At 37.8% G+C, this 21,227-nt stretch overlaps 1 protein-coding gene across 2 annotated transcripts in view; it reads right to left on the minus strand.

Moving 5' to 3' along the window:
• The window catches only part of LOC126283939 (palmitoyltransferase app-like), a 142,218-nt gene that overhangs the window by 70,142 nt on the left and 50,849 nt on the right, over nt 1–21,227 (minus strand). The window contains exons 3-5 of one of the 2 annotated variants that reach the window (XM_049982328.1): nt 14,631–14,786; nt 8,353–8,490; nt 8,109–8,263 (exon numbers count right to left, since the gene is read on the minus strand). In XM_049982328.1, the coding sequence (XP_049838285.1) occupies nt 8,109–8,263; nt 8,353–8,490; nt 14,631–14,786 (449 nt within the window). Of the gene's footprint in view, nt 1–8,108; nt 8,264–8,352; nt 8,491–14,630; nt 14,790–21,227 lie in introns of both variants that reach the window. The other variant, XM_049982327.1, reaches the window with a different exon arrangement.

Raw genomic sequence — 21,227 nt, forward strand, 5'->3', positions numbered from 1 at the left:
AATATGATAAACAAAAGGGAAATTATTTGTTGGGCAAATTATCCAATGTAAGGAAAATGAAAAAAAAAAAAAATGTTTTTAAAGAAAAAGACCCATAAAGACCAAAATTTTTTGTTGATAATGAAATATTTAAAAACTTAAATATTTTAGACATCTAAAATGCGACATTAAATATGAATATGGTACGAGATACTTATAAGAAACTAACCCAATTCTTATATAAACAACAACATGTAACTGCGCTAACAATAAAATTAAATAATTAGACAGAATTATGAATAAGGATGTTGGGAATGACCTGAAATAAAATATGGAAAATTAAAAAAAAATCCATGAAAAGAGAACAAATTGGAACGATCACTTGCAAGTATTATTAGCAGAAGATTACCCCTCAAAATCAGACATAGACAAACCTAAAGAGATAAAATGTCAATGAAGACTAAGAAAAAGATCGGTATACACAAGATGCGGATCCAAACACTTTAAGTGTAGTAGTAGTAGTAGCAGTAGCAGCTGCAGCAGCAGAAAAAGAAGAACAGGAAGAAATAAAAATTCCAGTAGGTATTTAACACATACCGTAGATTTAACACTTACTAATTCCTATTTTAAGCAATTATACTACAGCTGTCACTATTACTTTTATCTTGGTTAAGATGCAGTTCTGATTCTACACATCACAAATCATCTGACAATGTGCAATGAAGCCCATCAGTACTGCTCTATAATATTAGAGGTTCAAATATTACACTCAAAACCAAACTCTACTTTCCAATAGTGAAGGTTATGTTCTGATATGGATATCATTTGAAAATGTCAACTTTAATATCTCATGGGACAGGCTCCCTGCAGAGAGCTACAGTTTTCTGTCTAAGTGAATGTTTCATTTGATCAATAGATCCCAAATTCAAACCCATCTCACAGTTAACTCATATTCTGATGTCATGCAAGCCTATAATTAATTGACTTTAAGGAAAAACTGCAATTAAAATTTGTGAGAAGTTAAAACTGTATGCTGGTCTGGGGCTTTGCTGTGGACACCTGCATATCAGAGGCAGCGATCTCTAAGCAAGTCACCTGAACATGAGCTAAAGACCGAGTCACAGACTCAACATGCTACAAGAAGAGAGAAAGACAAGGGATTAACATTCTATCAACGGTGAGGTCACTAGATGCAAAGCACAGGCTTGGATTGGTAAGGGATACAGAGGGAAATGGGCCACTTCCTTTTCTCGTGTCCCCTGGGGCATTTGTCTCAATCAATTTACGAAAATCATGGAAAATCAAAATCTGACGGCTGGATGAAGATTTGAACCATGAACTTGTTACAGCCTCCTCTTCATTTGTAATCAGCTGCAATGAGGACATCTTACTGCCATGTTGAGAGACCATATGGGTCACTGTTTAAACTCAGCCTGCAACCATCTCTGTTGACAACTAATACAAGCTCTTCCTTCCACTAGGACTCTCGCTATAGCAACTCACCACTGTAGCTCAATACCAACTGCTTGTACAGACAAAAGTGGGAAATTTAATATCTGACTTTTAGAAACACTTTTTTATATATAATAAAGTTGTGACTAATTTTCTGCCGGTAAGAGACAAAGATTGTGCAATTTTTGTAGTACAGAAGCTGGATAACAATATGCAAGCTTTTTTTTTACTTAGTCTTACACCACTCTTAACTGCCACTCTTAAAACTGTCCCAGAAAGAAAAGACTCCATTTCTACATCTAACAATATAATCAGTGTAGTAACAAAGGAAAACAGTATTGGATTGTGGGATGGGAGGAAAGCTGTTAGGCTAAATCAATGGCAAGTCAAGGGTGGAATAACATTACAAAATGCTTCATTTGTAACACTGTAATGTGGTCCAGAGAAAAAATGAGTTGCGGGATCTTCACTGGGGCTCTAAATAGGCGGTGGAGTTAATTTATTCCTGGTGAAATAAGTTTCAACACTGTCATATGTGCAGCACTCATCTGGTACATTTCCAACAACTGGCCGAGATTCTTCTGAAGAAAAAGACAATAATCTCATTTCATTGTGGCAGATTACTGTCACATTTATGGGTCACATGATTGTTGTGAAGGTAGGCATTTTATGTGAGTTCTGCTTATGTAAAAGCTAAGTGAGCAATGGAAGCAGTCTATAGATAGCTGCCTACAGACCAAAAATATTCAATGAAGGAAAAAGCTGAAGTGTAGTTCAAAGCAGTTCCGAATTTATTAAGAGACTGCAGAGGTAACATAGGAGCAACATTACACTCAGAAGACATGGCTGCTGTCAAAACAGTGCACTCTGGAATGCGAAAGTGTGCCAGGAAATCAAAAAGACATATTGATCATGGGAAATTTAATCATGACATTTTATGGAACTCACAACATAGCACTGACACTGGTTATTAAGTAAAAGATAAATCAGTACTGGTTCAAATTGTACAACATTATTTGACCATCTTCATAATTTGTTGAAGTACAAGTATGTGTTCTAACATCAAGATATTATGCCCGACAGTGCATTTATCGTTTCAAGGGTAAAAGCGCACAAGCTTGGTTCTGAAATTGTTTTCCACCCACTCCATTTCACAGATTTGCCACCAAGTAATTTTTTTCCTGGTTTCTAACCTCAATAAAATCTTCACAGGATTTTTTGCCACAAAAGACTGTGAGAGTGACGTTTCAGAAACATTACTCTCCAACTTCTGGTAAATTTCTGGTGTGTCAGTCTCTCTCTTCATCAGTGGTGGGCATTTAAATCTCACAATGGCCACTCTACAACAGCTTAACAGAAGGCCAGATAATTGTTTACACAGCTGATACCTTGCATCCATCATCCACTGTTGACTTGTGTGGTGCAGACAGTCGGCTCTCCTATCTCATTGCTTTAAAGGCTCGTTGTGAAGCTGCACTGTGGGAAAAACTCTAGTCAAACATGCATTTTTGGGAAGAAATTTTCATTGAATTATTAAGTTTTCTGTGGAATAAGTAATTACTGTACTCAATTGAAAGGGACAAACAAAAATTTTCATGGATGAAATACAATGGGAATCATGATTGAAAATAATTTGTGGTTTCTGAAAAAGGGAAAAAGTGATTGGTGCTAATCAACTTTTCAGTCTACCCTCAATATACTATCCACGCACATTTCCTCAGGTATGAGCGAGCATGCGCACACGCTCGCGCCCATGCCCACGCGCAAGCCCACCTGCACAGGTTGTCTTCTTCATTACAAACATGGCACTCCACTCAGAATGTGGTGGTTACAGTTGGAATAGAATGCAAAAACTGATTGTGAGGCACCATTTGTGAGATCTGAAATTGGTCCTTGCTCATTGCTCAAATTCTAAAGGTGGCAGGGGTAAAATACAGGGAGCGAAAGGCTATTTACAATTTGTACAGAAACCAGATGGCAGTTATAAGAGTCGAGGGGCATGAAAGGGAAGCAGAGGTTGGGAAGGAAGAGAGACAGGGTTGTAGCCTCTCCCTGATGTTATTCAATCTGTATATTGAGCAAGCAATAAAGGAAACAAAAGAAAAATTCGGAGTAGGTATTAAAATCCATGGAGAAGATATAAAAACTTTGAGGTTCACCGATGACATTGTAATTCTGTCAGAGACAGCAAGGGACTTGGAGGAGCAGTTGAACGGAATGAACAGTGTCTTGAAAGGAGGGTATAAGATGAACATCAACAAAAGCAAAATGAGGATAATGGAATGTAGTCGAATTATGTCTGGTGAGGCTGAGGGAATTAGATTAGGAAATGAGACACTTAAAGTAGTAAAGGAGTTTTGCTATTTGGGGAGCAAAATAACTGATGATGGTCGAAGTAGGGAGGATATAAAATGTAGACTGGCAATGGCAAGGAAAGCGTTTCTGAAGAAGAGTAATTTGTTAACATCATGTATAAATTTAAGTGTCAGGAAGTCTTTTCTGAAAGTATTTATATGGAGTGTAGCCATGTATGGAAGTGAAACATGGGCGATAAATAGTTTAGACAAGAAGAGAATAGAAGCTTTCGAAATGTGGTGCTACAGCAGAATGCTGAAGATTAGATGGGAAGTTCACGTAACTAATGAGGAGGTACTGAATAGAATTGGGGAGGAGTTTGTGGCACAACTTGACTAGAAGAAGGGATCGGTTGGTAGGACATGTTCTGAAGCATCAAGGGATCACCAATTTAGTATTGGAGGGCAGCGTGGAGGGTAAAATTCGTAGAGGGAGACCAAGAGATGAATACACTAAGCAGATTCAGAAGGATGTAGGTTGCAGTAGGTACTGGGAGATGAAGAAGCTTGCACAAGATAGAGTAGCATGGAGAGCTCCATCAAACCAGTCTCGGGACTGAAGACCACAACAACAACAACAACAACAACAAAAACATTGTGGCTTTACAACGGGAACCAGAAAAGCGAAAGCATTCTACAACAACGACATAACCAGAAGCTCAGAAGGCATATGTAAGACCGAAATTCATAGGATTAACTCTAAGGAAATGTAATTCATCCACAATCCAATCCTCGAAAGATGTTCATTAGTGGAAGTGTTTACAAGGTAGGATGAGTAAAGAATATAGAGAAGATTCAAAGAAGAAGAATATTTTTCATTATTCAACATGCGAGTAGTGGTGATACTAAAGCAAATCAAGTACTGAGCACTACAAGAGATGTTTTATGGATTACCAAGAAGCTTATTGTCAAAATTCTAAGAAGGCTGGCAGGAAGAAAGCAAAAAGGGAGATTAGCATTTGACATTTCACTGATGAGGTCCTGGGAACAGTGGGTAAAATTCATGCAGATCAGAGATTGAAAATGATTTATTTGAAAATAATTTTATTTACATCAATAGATGCAAAGTGAAATTTTCATTACAATGATCAGTGTCTGCTGTATTCATCATCTTCAAATCTGACCATCAAATCGTGTCACAAACAGATCTGAAGATTGCCATGCACACCTCAAGAGGGTAACTGTGTGAAAATTTTGTATTGCAATTGCTGATAGAAATTAAATTATATGGGAATGCAGGCTTTCTCAGCAAATTTCAATTAAGGGAATGAGTTAGAAACTTTGTGAAACACTTTGACATCATGGCACCATGATTTTACTGACAATCCAAGAAGATTTCATCGAAGGAAAGAAATATTTTCAAATAAAGGCTCACTAAATGGAGTACAAGATTAACTTGAGAAAGATGAGGTAAGATATAGGCTAAGACATTCAGATGGGGATTTGAAATGTGTCCATTTCAAATGTAAGTCCAGTGCCCTCACCTATACAAAACTTAGCTTAGTGTGCAACAAGGGAGTGTTGAGCTACATTGTTTTTCCTCACTTATGTGTCATGAAATTACCACGACGGTAAAATCAGAGAAACTTGAACATTTACACAGACTTCCTGAAAAAAATTTTCTTGCTGTACAATTTTTGCAAATAGAACTGAAGACAGGGTGAAGTTATAATTGCACATGATATACTCTGCCACACACCGAAGATGGTAAACAGAGTTAAAATGTAAATGTGGTTATATTCATTATGAAGATAGCAACTGTTCTGAAAGAACAGATACCAATTATGACCATGCAGCTTCTCTAGAAAGAAATGATAATTAATCAAACCCCTCAGCTGCCAACAGGTGTTGTTGATATACCTCAATGGGGACACCTGAAAATGTGTGCCCTGACCAGGACTCGAGCTTGGGATCTTCTGCTTACATGGCAGACGCTGGATCCATCTGAGCCACCGAGAGCACAGAGGATAGCGCGACTGCAGCGACTTAGCCCCTGCATGCTTCCCGTGAGACCCACACTCCCAACTGTGCACAACCTACATTCGTAACATTCCTAAAGGATATTTACCCATTCACTCACTACTCGCACCAACTAAGGTGACGATTCCCGTAAGAGTTCGGGCCAAGTGTGCACATTCACAGTTATGTAGATAGTAACTGTTCTGAAATAAATTTTGCAAAAAAATAACAGCAAATTTTGCAAAAAAATAACAGCAATTTTTACAAAAATTAAAAAGTAACACCAAATTAAAAAAAAACAAAGTTGGCAAAAACATGAATTTTGCAAAAATAGAAATGAATTTCAAATAACTACAGAATTTGTAAAACACCACCTAATTCAGTAAAAAAACACTGAATGTGGCAAAAAATACACCAAATTTGAAACAAAAACCTATATTGAAACTTGCATGAAACACCTAATTCGGTAAGAAAACAACACTGAATTTGGAAAACCACCAAATTTAACAAAAACAACCCTGTATTTGGCCCAAAACAGCACCAAAATTTAAAAAGCAATGGAAATCGGCAAAAACACCAAATTCGGCAAAAAACTGAGAATGGAGTGGGGGGGACATCGGATTTGGCAATAAACCACATGGAATGTGATGCAATAAATCAAATTTGGCAAAAAAAGACACTGAATTTGATTAGAAATAACATCAATTTGGCTGTAACTTAACATGAATTTTTCCTGCCCCTAATGATATACAATATTGCTTTACTTCTCTATAACTTAAAAGAACACTCTGCGACTCACAGTTCTTTGAGTGCTGCCAACCATTTATCCTATGTTTTTCTATATTCCATCAATATTTCAGTTAGCATTAAAAGAGCAATAAAGATCTATCTACTTTAAAACATATTTAAACAACATTAGTGTTTCAAATTGTACGAGAACAGTGTCTAGCTGCTGCCTTCTTTGATAAATATAAGGCGTGATCAATAAGTTTCCATACAAAGTGCATATCGTCCAGAATCAGCATGCCACTGGGCAAAATTGCCTGCTGCGAGCATTGAGGCAATCATCCCACTGACGCACCAAGTTGAAGGTACCCATTTGGAAAACACCACGACCTGCTGAGTGAAAAAGTCCTGCTCCAAATCCATATCTGACACGAATTGTTGACCCTTCAAGACAGTAGGTGCGATAACTGCATGGGGAAAGAGGACTATAGGATGGGGACTCGAGTGTCTCTGACCTGAGTCAGCATAATGTCTAAATTACATTTTCTACATGGGGATGTGCACTGTCACAAAGCAGCAGCACCCCTCTACAGTGAACCATTGCACAATGGTGATTTTCGAGACATGCTGCCTCATACAAATTCTTCACTCTCCAATGGATGCCTAGCGGTGTTTGTGCTTTGGCAATCGAGAAAAGAATATCATCGTGTTGGTCCTCCTCAGATGCACTTCGTAATAACGTCATCATAGTTATATTTTTGAATTTACTGCACCCAAGTTGGAAAGATATGAATGTCACACTAATCCCTTGCCTCCATGTTAGTGCTTATATACCCAGTCACATTTGAATTGCACTGTGGTTCATATATGCTGCAGGAATGTACTCAAACAGAAAATTTTTGATCGCCCCTTATATGGTGTAGCATCAGGACCTAATGAATAGCAATAATGTGTAATAGCTGACTGTAGTGTATTCCTACACACACACACACACACACACACACACACACACACACACACACATCAGCAGTGTTATCAACATGTGGTGTGTATTTTCTAATTCACAAGTAATCTATAAACAATTAAGCATTATAAAAGAAATTTGTGCTCACTACAAAAGTTTCACAGCATAAGTATTAGACATTTAATTATTAAGCATGTGCCTTCCCACTAGTCTGCAAGAGTACGTCTCAATATCATACACTTTTTTCTTTCTTTTCATAATGTAAGGAATAAAAGTTACAACTTACACAACAATAGAGGCACTTAGCCACCAGAAGGCACATAAAAAAGACTAAGAACCTCGCTAGCTTTCAGGAAAATTTTGTTTCAGAACAATAAAAGTGCACATACTTGCACCATCTGTCCTTTGTTGCTGTCTCATGAATGAGTACGTTTGTGTCCTCTGTTTCTCTAAAAAGGATTCACCGAAAGGCTAGCAAATTTCTCAGTGTAGTTTATGAGCCTTTCAATGACTCAGGAGCCTCTACTATCTTGTGAGTTGTTGTCTTTACTCCTTAGGTTCCTTAAATTATTTTCTTTCCAGCAGATCTTCCCATCACCTTATTTAGTTGGCTTTTCTGTCCAAATAAATACACCGTATCATAATTACAATATAAAAATGACAAAACAACTAACGTCTTCATTTGTAGTCTGGTTTGATGTGGCAAGATAAGTGTGAAAGCCCGCTAAGCCAATAACGCTCCACACACTGAAGAAGCAGACGAGGCTTACAATAACACTGGCTGGAGAGTCCTTAACAGCATCAAGGAATGGACGGTCATCCTTTGTAACTGGAAAAGTGGCAAGAACATCATCAATCAAACTGAAGCTTATCAACAATATTCAAAATGATTTTATATATCTGACAAATTTTACTTACGTAATATTAAATGTGTAATAGCACAAGCAAATATAAAAACGCAGAGAAAAGCCAGTGATACGATGAACATATAGAAGTAACGATAGTTTCTTTTGCCGACACAGTTTCCAACCCAAGGGCAGTGGTGGTCAAAACGATCTGGCAATAAAAACAAAGAAATGTCAACCACAATACTATTGCCCCTAACACAAATAGAAACTGTTCAGTAGTGCAAAGGTAAAACTTAATATTTTATTTAGTCATACATTTATTTCTCCTGCAAGACCAGGATTATCCTTACAGTATCTACTAAAACGAAATATGAAAGTCGATATTGGTTAAGAGAAACAATGAAACAATACACGCATAAGACTATTGACGTTATGTTAATAATAGAAGTAGAAGCTGTAGTAGCAGTACTGCGAGTTACCATAATGAGAACAATTACAACATACAAATAACTAAATGCAATAGTCAGATCTACACTGAAGGGGCGGGGCTGGGCGGAGAGGGGCCGGGCGGAGAGGGGCCGGGCGGAGAGGGGCCGGGCGGAGAGGGGCCGGGCGGAGAGGGGCCGGGCGGAGAGGGGCCGGGCGGAGAGGGGCCGGGCGGAGAGGGGCCGGGCGGAGAGGGGCCGGGCGGAGAGGGGCCGGGCGGAGAGGGGCCGGGCGGAGAGGGGCCGGGCGGAGAGGGGCCGGGCGGAGAGGGGCCGGGCGGAGAGGGGCCTAGATTCGACATGCTCAAAAATATAGTCACATGACGGCCCTGTTAACACAGTGCAACTGCCCTAGATGTGAGCGATGTACACTGAAATGAAAAGAGTCACGGTGTACCTCCTAAAATCATGTCAGACCTCCTTCGGCCCAGTGTAGTGCAGCAACTTTATGCGGCATTGACTCAACACGTCAATGGAAGTCCCCTGCAAAAATTTTGCCTCTATAGGTTTCCACAACTGTGAAAGTGTTACCGTTGCAGATTTTGTGCACAAACTGACCTCTCAATTACATCCCGTAAATGTCCGACGGTATTGGAGTTGGGCAATCCAGGTGGCCAAATCATTTCCTCGAACTGTTCGGAACGTTCTTCAAGCCAGTTGTACACAATTGCAGCATGGTGACGCAGTGCATGGCCTGGTGGCACAGTACAGTTTCATGAGAACATGAACTCCGTGAATGGCTGCAAATGGTCTCCAAGTAACTGAACATAATTAATTCCAGTCAATGACCAGTTCGGTTGGATCAGAGGACACAGCCCATTCCACGTAAACACTGCCCACACCATTATAGAGCCACCACCAGATTGCACAGTGCCTCGTTGACAACTTGGGTCCATGGCTTCATGGCGTCTGTATAACACCTACATGCCATCACCTCTTACCAACTAAAATCGGATTATCTGACCAGACCACGGGTTTCCAGCCATCTAGGGTCCAACTGATACAGTCACGAGCCCACGAGAGGCACTGCAGGTGATAATGTAATGTTAGAAAAGGCTCTCACATTGGTCGTCTGCTGCCATAGCCCATTAACAGCAAATTTTGTTCGCCAAACTGTTGTAACGGAGACATTCGTCACACGTCCCACTTTCATTTCTGTGGTTATTTAATTAAGTGTTGATTGTCTTTACAACTCTATAGCAAACACTGCTACTCTCAGTCTTTAAGTGGAGGCCATTTGCTGCTGTGTTGTCCAAAGTGAGAGGTAATGCCTGAAATTTCGCATTCTTGGCACGTTCTTCACAATGTGGTTCTTGGAATACTGAGTTCTCTAACAATTTCCACAATGAAATGTCTGGACATCTACCTCAAACTACCATTCTGCGTTCAAAGTCTGTTAATTCCTATCAGGTGGCTATAATCACATCAGAAACCTTTCCACATGAATAACCTGAGTACAAATGACAGATCTGCCAATGCATTGCCCTTTTATACCCTGTGCATGTGACAACTGCCATCTATATGTGTGCATATTGCTATCCCACGACTTTTGTCACCTCAGTGTAATCACAAAATTTCCACTGACAGACCCATAGCAGCTGCTGAAAGAAGATGATGTGTGGTGGCTATCATCTGCAAGTATGCAATAATTGCAGCTGCTGCTGTACAAGGAGGAGCTGGGAATCTGAAAACCAGCTCAATTCTAGCAGCACCTCTGCTTGTTGACAGATTCACAAGTGCCTGACAAATTCCTGCACTCTACAAGGGTATCACACTTGCCAGAAACTCACTGCACCGACTGTCAACAACACATGAACTGTAGTTGAACAAGCTTGCACAAACTGTGGATAGCAGTTCAAAGGTGCAGCTTCAAAGGAGTTTAAGACAGTGGAGGCTTTTTATCATACCATTAGAAGCTGCGAGGTACGATAGGTTCTTTTTTTTTTAATTTTTTATTTTCAGGTGAAAGCCATACTGTCCTACTAAAGCATCCCACTGGCAACTTTGATCTGATGTTGCCCATTCCAAGCAGCCTTGATTCACTACCCAACCAAATGTAAAGGGGTAGTCCAAAGACTCCATTGTATGACCTTACTTCTGGCAACATTGTTAAGCTGTCAATCACTGTCAGGCATTAGAGAAAGTTGTGAGAAGCAAGTAGGACCAACAAAATCCACATGCAGATGTGTAGACTGCGTGCTGGGAGTAACAAAGTTTTGAAACAGTGCCTGTACATGATGTGTCACTCTGCACTTCTGGCAGGGCACACATATTTCGGTCCACGAGCAGTAGTCTTTCTGGGAGGGGGATATGTGCTGGGTCACCAGTGCCTTCATAGCACAGATGCTATGCAAGGACTTGATTACACAGCAGTGTAGTTACCTGTATATGTACTGCTGCAGCCAGCCTGTGACTTCATCACAGCAAACTGCTACATCAACACCTGGCATTGGTACACACTGCAATTTCAGAATTTCAGTTTTGCATTATTCCTCTTTGTCATTTTTAGCTTGTTGAAATCTATTGGATCAGGTATGGCACAGGCTCAAGTCAGTTCATCAGCAACCACTATTTGGCACTACTGATTTGTGCATGTTGGCCGTGAACTGTGCAATAAAATTTACATGGTTCAGTTTTAATGGCCAAAATGTGAACATCAGCAGTTGATGGCCTGTGTATAAGGTCAGACTTAGCCTTTGACCATAAACCAAAAACATTTTATGGATACACAGACATCCAGGAGCTCTGTATAAAATGATGAGCTAGAGTACTGTTTTTGAGTTGGCTTTTTTGATGAGAAAACCTAAGGATACGCAGGCTCCGTTGATGTGCAGCTGCAAAATCACACTCATTGAACTTGCTAAAACATCTGAAAAGGTCTCCAATGGGATGTGTGAGCAGTGCAACTTGTGCAAGACTCATCTGGCATTCTCCAAAGTCTTCTGTATGTCTTTAATCCATTAAATGATGTGCAATTATGCACTGTGGTGGCAACTGGGACTTCCTCAACTTTGGCAGTAAGGCAGGTAAAATGATAATAGAAGTTTAACAGCACAATTCTCATTCTGTTGTTGGCACTAGATAATCTCTCAGGACAGATGTAGTGCTGATATAGCATTTGTATATCAACAAAAATAATCAATTTGTGAAAATATAATGTAATTGGATGCATATAAATATACTCATCAAGCAGCTCCAGGAGCATTCACATATAAACATACTTAAATTTGCAAGTGTTCATAGGCAGTGACTACTTCTCTTGGCACAAGAGTTGAAGGGTTAAAGGGAAGGAAGTGGGGTGAAGCAAAACAACGCTGAGATTTAGGAAATGGGGAGTTCCAAAAAGTTGATCAGGATCCCGGATCAGGTGGGACTTTCCAAATGGGATAAGAAGGAAAGCTTGGTGAGTGGATTTTGTATCTATCCAATTACATTATGATACCATATTTTGCAAGATTATGCTTATTACAAAGTTTAACATGATGAAACACTTCTCAAAGGTAGCATTTGTGTTATTTTGCACATGATGATGCTACTAATACACATCAGTGTAGGTGAAACAGAGATCTAAGCCCCTTAGCACTTTACCAATAAACCACTGAAAAGTCTGTGCAGCACTGCACAGTCCATACAACATGTAGGGTAATGTATTAAATCCAAACATGTTGTGATAGCTATTTTGTGTCTATCCTCTGTGCTCAATGGGATCTGTTTGTAGATCTTGATGACAACCAGTGTAAGAAAAACTGCATGCCAGAAAGATGACAATTACGTAAAATCTCCAAGTGTCAACCAAGCTCTTGGGAACTGTCCGAGCATTCAGTGATCTATAATTACAGCACAGATACAAGTCAAATGGCTTATTTGCCACCAAATGGCAGCTGTGATGCCTATGTGCTTTCCGATGGCCGTACTATGCCTTCCTGAAAGATTGTATCAAACTGCACCTTGGATACCCAGAATCTGTTTCAACAACTATGCTGCCACAACAGCCAGACACAGCAGTCAGGAGTGCATGAGATTTGCTACTGTTCAATGCGTGTTTACCTTCTACTTCAGAAGAAGACCTTTGGCCAAAAGATAAAATGTATAGTAGTCTTTCTGTTGCGCCTGTCTGTGGCTCAAATGTCTCTCCTCTATATAGTGAGTAGCAATTTAGCCTTTTTATAGTATTGCTGTTCTTCATATCCACCAACTTTGAGTAATCTCTGTAATTGTCTTTCATTTTCTTCATGTGTACACATATTGTTGATTGAGTTGTTAGCCTATAGTGACAGAAAGTAAACTGATGCCAAGACTTATTTTTCTTGGAAAGCAATTACAACAACTGTAATAGATAACAATGAGTTTACTTAATATAACATAAAATGCAATGAAAATGAAATGCCTGTAAAATTTAAAAAATTGACACACGGTATTATTTTGATTTCGTTACACTAGGGCTGGTGCGGGGTGTCTCTAACACCCCAGTATATGAGACAATTTATTAATAAGGTTAATTAGAATTTAATGTTTTATAATTTAATTATTCACATAACTGTTACAAAGCTAACAGGCGATTCAGAAGATTATGAAAGTTTAATAATACAGGCAGTTTTTAAAGTTTAGGATGTCCCCACCACCCCACACCTGCACAAAAAGGGTTAAGCTAGCAGAGTGAGAAGACAACATATGTTGTTCCTTTGATCATTGCTGTCCTTGAGATATTTTGTATCGGCCACTTTCCCCACAAATTCTCCCATTCTTTCATTGTGAATGCAGTAAGTTTAATTCCTCTATTATGAGCAGTGTTGTATATCCCTTGTCTCCTTGTAAATGGGCATGGCTGCACTAAGTCTCCAGACATATGAAAGCCCCACAATATATTCCTGTTACAGCCAAATAATTCTATGGTTTGATGGGGATTTCATCTAGACAAGCTGTCTTTCCAGCTTTGATTCTCTTCAGCACTGTTAACCCTTCCCATTATCAGTCCCATATTATGGTCTATTGGCACCACTTTTTCTGAGAAGATTCTTCGGTTTTCTTCATTCAGAAGTTTCTCAAAGTAATATTTTCAATGTTCTTCAACCTCACCATCATCTTTGAACAGAGATGCTACTTTGGTTATTTGACTGTGTAATGTGAGTAAATCCTTGTCTCTGGTCTACACTATTCCAAAAAGGTGTGTGTTGCTTTTGTCTGCAGTTTTTCACAGCTTTCATTCAAGGCAGCTGCATTCACTTTTCTCATTGCTCTTTTTGCATTTTTTTAACTGCCTTGTGCAGCTGTCGGTCCTTGGCTGCATCAGTTTCGCCCTACCTCTTCCTGGCATTTCTGTTTTTTTGTCAGCCTCCTGTATTTTACCATTATGCCAACAGGTTTTTTTTTTATCAACAGCACAAGCTCTACCTGAGGTTTCTGCCAACACTTCTTACGCACACTTTTAATGACGCCTATTTTTACCTTTCACTACTTTTGTAACTCCCCCAGAAGTTGTATTTTGGTTAATACCTTTCCCTTGGTGCTACCTCTACTATTTCTATAATTTAGCCTGTGTGCATTCTCAGTAAACTAGAATTAAATATTCTGCAACAGAATTTTCATAAATCAGTTCTATAATTGACAGTTATTAACATTTCAAGAATATACTTTTGAAGGGATTTTTAAGAACATACAAATGTCTCAGCTACCACTCCTAGCATACATTCCAGAGAGCACTGTCCATGCAAATAGTACATAATAAATCCACTGGGTGAATTCGTGGTGCTTGCTCTTTATGCTATAATTAAGTTACTTACAGCCACTGAACACACCATACAAATAATACTTTAATAAGTATTTTGCATACTTATTTAAGAGACAAAATCACAATCATACATACCAACACAATTATCACACAAGCTGCAATGCGAAGCTCTTGGTGGCCGAAATATTTTGCACGTGAAACAATATTTCAACTTCACTGTCTGTCCTCGTACGAGAACTTCCTTTGTCCTTGGAGGTGGTCGATATGTGGGAGAGTTTGCACTGTTGGGAACTTCTGGCAAAGAAAACATAGTATTAAAGCCATTTCAATATATTAATAATAATAATAATAATAATAGACACCTATAAATATCTAGGATACAGACAAAAAATAGGAACAGATAATACAAATATTAAAGAAGAACAAAAGAAAATTATAGACAAAGACTACCAAAAATACTGAAAACAGAATTGACAGGAAGAAATAAGACAAAAGCTATAAATATTTATACTATACCAATATTGACCTACTCATTTGGAGAAGTAAAATGGAGTAACACAGACATAGAAGCACTCAATACACTTATGTGATCACAATGCCACAAATATAGAATACATCACATACATTCAGCAACAGAAAGATTCACATTAAGCAGAAAGGAAGGAGGAAGGGGATTTATCGACATAAAAACCTACATTATGGACAGGTAGACAATTTAAGAACATTCTTTATAGGACAAGCAGAAAGTAGCAAAATACACAAAGCAATCACTCATATAAATACATCGGCTACACCATTGCAATTTCATAACCACTTTTACATCAACAGATACGAAGAAAGTAAATTGGAAAAAGAAAACACTACATGGCAAGCACCTGTATCATCTAACACGGCCACACATCGATCAAAATGCATACAACACATGGCTAAGAAAAGGCAATATATACAGTGAGATGGAAGGATTCATGATTGCAATACAGGATCAAACAATAAACACCGGATATTACAGCAAGCATATTATTAAAGATCCCAATACCACAACAGATAAATGTAGACTTTGCAAACAACAAATAGAAACAGTAGATCACATCACAAGCAGATGTACAATACTGACAAATACAGAATACCCCAGAAGACATGACAATGTAGCAAAAATAATACATCAACAACTTGCCATACAACATAAACTAATAAAACAACATGTTCCCACATACAAGTATTCACCACAAAATGTTCTGGAGAATGATGAATACAGATTATACTGGAACAGAACCATTACAACAGATAAAACAACACCACATAACAAACCTGAAATTATACTCACCAATAGAAAGAAGAAATTAACACAACTAATCGAAATATACATCCAACTGGCTGAGGAAGTCAAGGACATGTGGCATCAGGATAAAGTTGACATTATACCAATTATACTATCAACGACAGGAGTCATACCACACAAAATCCACCAGTACATCAACACAATACAGCTACATGCAAATGTATATATATAACTACAGAAATCTGTAATTATTGGTACATGTTCAATTACCCGAAAGTTCCTAAATGTAACATATACCGTACAGTTAAAAGGAAATCACGCTTGATCAAGGTCTACATCACTTTCCATTTTTAACCAGACAAAACGTCTGAGAAAGTAAAGAAATAACATAGGTATACACTGAAACATCAACAACACGTTTCCCTGCATTTTAACTACTACTGATAATGGTTGAATTTAGAAATAATTTAAAACTATGTCAATTCAATAATAATGATACTAAAATATCTTCACATGATAAAAATAATTTTTTTCAGATGAAACAATAATGGTTGAATGTGAGTTCTGTAGGGAGGAGGAAAGGAGGGGATAGGGAGTAAAAGGAAGAACAGCAAATCACTATAATCTAAGACACAATTATATGTGGAGCACCAGACCTAAAGCTTGAAAAAGAATGAGTTGTTGTACGCGTTAGTATAAAACTGATGATGCAAGTATAATCATCAAGCCTAATGCACTAACTTCAACAAATTGGAATGTAAATATTATTGCATGAAAATCAATAAGCGATTTTCTGCAAATAGACTCCCAATAAAATGAGATAAAAAAACATGAGGCCTACATGCATTTCAGTATTGCACACAGCCTGATCATGCCATTAGAAATAATGTATGTGGGTAAATCAATAAATGGAACTATGTTTTAAATTCTGGCATGTCTGTATCGGTAAGAAAGCGAAATGGAAGTCATATTATAGGCCATCTTAAAAGTCTAACCTTTCAATTTTTACATTACAGATACCACAGTTTGGAGATGAAAATGTTGACTTACTTTCCTGTTTTCATTCACTACTGTCTCATGATGACATATTCTGGGACAAGTCATCATGAGGAAAGAAGGGTTTGTTGCACAGAATTGTGTAATTATGATAACAGGTGGTGTCTACTCCAGAAACCCTCGTAGACAGCACCAAACATTTGGTCATACTGACAACAGCATCTTAGTACATTTACTCTCATACGAAACTTTCTATCAATAATCAATCAATTTGAAAATAACAGTACCATAGGCAAATATAACACTAGAAGATGGCACTATTTACACTATTACTCAGTCTTGACATGGCACATGAAGATATGAGATATTAAACCAAAAAAGTCTGAGACAAAAAATCTTATGGGTCCTGTAAATGGGCACCATTTTTCCATATTAGCCAAATGCTTGGCATTGTCTTTGACATGCTCCTATAGTGTGCACCTAGTTATGAACACGGGAATAAATAGTGCAAATTTATCAACAATATTTTACAGTATGTTTGGAATCCATATAGCGAGCACAATTCAGACCACAACTCACAGCTCCTTATTAAGATAATGGGTTATAAAATGAAATACTCTGGATCACAAACAATTCACAACCTGACTGGAAACAAAAAAAATACACCTTGTCTCAATCAAAGCACGGAAACCTCAGAAAAGATGCAGCTTATTCGATTTTGAGAAATACAGGCCACAGACCATTTCAAAAATGCCAGAGCAACCTATGATAGTTTCAAATTTGTATTTAAAATGTGACAGAATAGCACAACAAAGTTACAGCAGAGAGATGTCTATGAGAGCCCAAATTCAAAATTATGTGTAGAGTCAAAATTTACTTCCATGTTGTCATAAATGGAAGCCAAAGTCTTGGGTGTACTGAGGTTCATCATCACATCCTGGAGGTGCATAGGGTGCAGACGATGCCATTTCTAGCCACTATGGAATGTATGCCATCATTTTAAGAAGTTACCATAAGCAACAAACTACAGTATTCTTACAGGTTGAGTGCTCATAGATTAGATTAGATTAATACTTGTTCCATAGATCATGAATACAACACTTCGTAATGATGTGGAATGTGTCAGGTTAATAAAAGATGTCTGTACAAAATATTGCATGGCACTAATGTTGAAGGTTTTTTATCCCCCTTAATTTATATCTAAAAATTCAGCCAATGAGTAGAAGAAGTTGTTATCTAGAAATTCTTTTAATTTATTTTTAAATGTTGGTTGGCTATCTGTCAGGCTTTTGATGCTGTTTGGTAGGTGACCAAAGACTTTTGTGGCAGCATACTTTACCCCTTTCTGTGCCAAAGTCAGATTTAACCCTGCGTAGTGAAGATCATCCTTTCTCCTGGTGTTATAGCTATGCACACTGCTATTACTTTTGAACTGGGTTGGCTTATTAACAACAAATTTCATAAGTGAATATATATACTGAGGAGATCCCTAGATCCTTAAATAGATGTCTGCAGGATGACCATAGGTGGGCTCCAGCAATTATTCTGATTACACATTTTTGAGCAATGAATACTTTTCTACTCAACGATGAATTACCCCAGAATATGATGCCATACGAAAGCAGTGAATGAAAGTAGGCATAGTAAGCTAATTTACTGAGATTCTTATCACAAATTTTTGCAATAACCCTAATAGCATACGTAGCTGAACTCAGACGTTTCAGCAGACAATCAATGTGTTGCTTCCAGTTTAACCTTTCATCAATGGACACACCTAAAAATTTTGAAAATTCTACCTTAGCTACAGACTTCTGTTCAGTCTATATTTATTACTGGAGTTGTGTCATTTACTGTACAGAACTGTATATACTGTGTTTTATCAAAATTTAAAGAGGGTCCGTTTGCTGAGAACCACTTAGTAATTTTGTGAAAAACATCATTTACAATTGCATCACTTAGTTCTTGGATGTTATTACTATACTTGTATCATCAGCAAAAAGAACTAACTTTGCATCTTCATCAATGTGGAATGGTAAGTCATTAATTATATCAAGAACAGTAAAGGACCTAAGGCTGAACCCTGTGGGACCCCGTACTTGATAGCTCCCCAGTTTGAGGAATCAGCTGATGCTTTAACATTACATGAACCACGTATTTCAACTTTCTGCATTCTTCCAGCTAAGTATGAATTAAACCATTTGTGCACTGCCCCCCCCCCCCCCTCAAACCATAATGGTGTAGCTTATCTAAAAGAATTCCATGATTTACACAATCAAGGCCTTTAAGAGATCACAAAAAATACCAATGGGTGATGTCTGGTTATTCAGAGCCTTAAATATTTGATCAGTGAAAGTGTATATAGCATTTTCTGTTGAAAAGCCTTTCTGAAAACCAAACTGACATTTTGTTAATACTTTATTTTTACAAATGTGGGAGGCTACTCTTGAATACATTACTTTCTCAACAATTTTTGATAGACCTGTCAGAAGAGAGATTGGGCGGTAATTGTTGACATCCGACATATCCCCCTTTTTATGCAATGGTTTTACAATGGCATATTTCAATCTATTGGGGAAAACATCCTGCTCCAAAGAGCTATTACATATGTGGCTGAGAATTCTACTTATCTGTGGGGAACAAGCTTTAAGTACCTTGCTGGACATGCCATCAATTCCGTAAGAGCTTTTACTTTTCAGTGAGTTTATTATTTTACTGATTTCAGAGGGAGAGGTTGGTGTAAATACAGTTGTTTCAAAGTGCACAGGTATGGCCTCTTCTATTAGTAGCCTTGCCTCTTCTAGTGAAGATCTAGATCTTATTTTCTCCATAACATTTAAAAAATGATTATTGAAAATATTTTCAATTTCTGATTGTTTGTTAGTGCACTTGTCATTCAGTTTTATGGCACTAAAGTATTCCTGTGCTCTTGGTTGCCCTGTTTCCCTTTCAATAATATTCCAAATTGCTTTAATTTTATTATCAGAGTTACTGATCTCAGACATGATACACATTCTTCTGGACTTTTTAATAACTTTTCTTAGTACCGCACAATAATTTTTATAATATTGAACAATTTCTGGGTCAGTACTCCCTCTTGCTGTTAGATACAGTTCTCTTTTACAGTTTCAAGGTATTCTTATTCCTTTAGTTAGCCAAAGTTTTTTATATGTTTTCTTGGAATTACGTTTAACTATTTTCTTGGGAAAACAATTTTCAAATACCCTTAAAAATGTATCGTGGAATAAGTTATATTTTAAGTTTGCATCGGGTTCCTTATACACTTCATCCCAGTCTAGCTGCTGTAGGCTTTCCCTAAAGTTTGCAATATTTATACTGTTAATTGAACGCACTGCTTTGAAATTCTGATTTGATATACTGCATGGGGCTATGTCATGTACTGTAACTAGCTGTGCACCGTGATCTGAAATACCATTCTCAACAGGATAAGCATTTATGTCCTTAAACTTATCTTGGTCTATAAGAAAGTTATCTATCACTGTCCTGCTGTTCTCTGTTATCCTAGTAGGAAAATCAATGACGGAGCTCAAATTGAAATAACTGAGTAATACTACAAGGTCATTCTTCCTATTGCACTCTTTCAGGGAATCAACATTGAAATCCCCACAAATGATAATTTGCTTCCCCCTGTCTGACAGATAGCACAACAAAGCATCCAAGTTTTCTAGAAATAGCTGGAAATTCCCTGAGGGGGACCTATACACTGTTACAATTATGAAAGTGCCATCATTTAGTTTTAGTTCAGTGGCACATGCTTCCATATGTTGCTCTACACAAAATTTTTTAGTTTCTAAACTTTTACACTGTGGAAGCTTTTGACATATATGGCAACTCCTCCTCTCGATCATATTATCTCTACTTACATGTGCAGCTAATTTGTACCCATTGATGCTAACCTTTTGCATATCAGTGACAATGTGATGCTCAGACATGCATAGTACATCTATTTCATTCTCAGTTTCTATATCTTCTAAACAAAGCAGAAGCTCATCAGTTTTATTCCCCAATATTTTGATGAAATATACAAACATTATTTTTCACTTTACTTTTGTGAGTATCTTGAACTTTTTTAACATCTTTAGTACTTGCCTGGCTGAGTTTCCCACTGGACACTGATCTTACACTAAAAAAGAGTTTCCACCATGAGATGTAGTTCCTCCCCCCTTTAAATTTCCTGCTATCAGCCCAGCCAGTTTACCCTTCCCTTTCTTGTTGAGGTGTAGGCCATGTCTAGTATAGTCCCACCTACAGAGTGAATCAAAGCACTTAAAGTCTAACAATCACATGATGATCAGACAATTTTCAACATTATTATTATGCAACACCGTCTTGTCATTACTGAATCACAAAGTAATGTACATGACTGTTTTTCCCTAATTAAACTATTTGCTAATTTAATTCAGGTGCTCAATTCTTATAAAACTGTTTTATTTATTAGT

The sequence above is a fragment of the Schistocerca gregaria genome, chromosome 8 (genome assembly GCF_023897955.1).
Source record: "Schistocerca gregaria isolate iqSchGreg1 chromosome 8, iqSchGreg1.2, whole genome shotgun sequence".
NCBI lineage: Eukaryota > Metazoa > Arthropoda > Insecta > Orthoptera > Acrididae > Schistocerca > Schistocerca gregaria.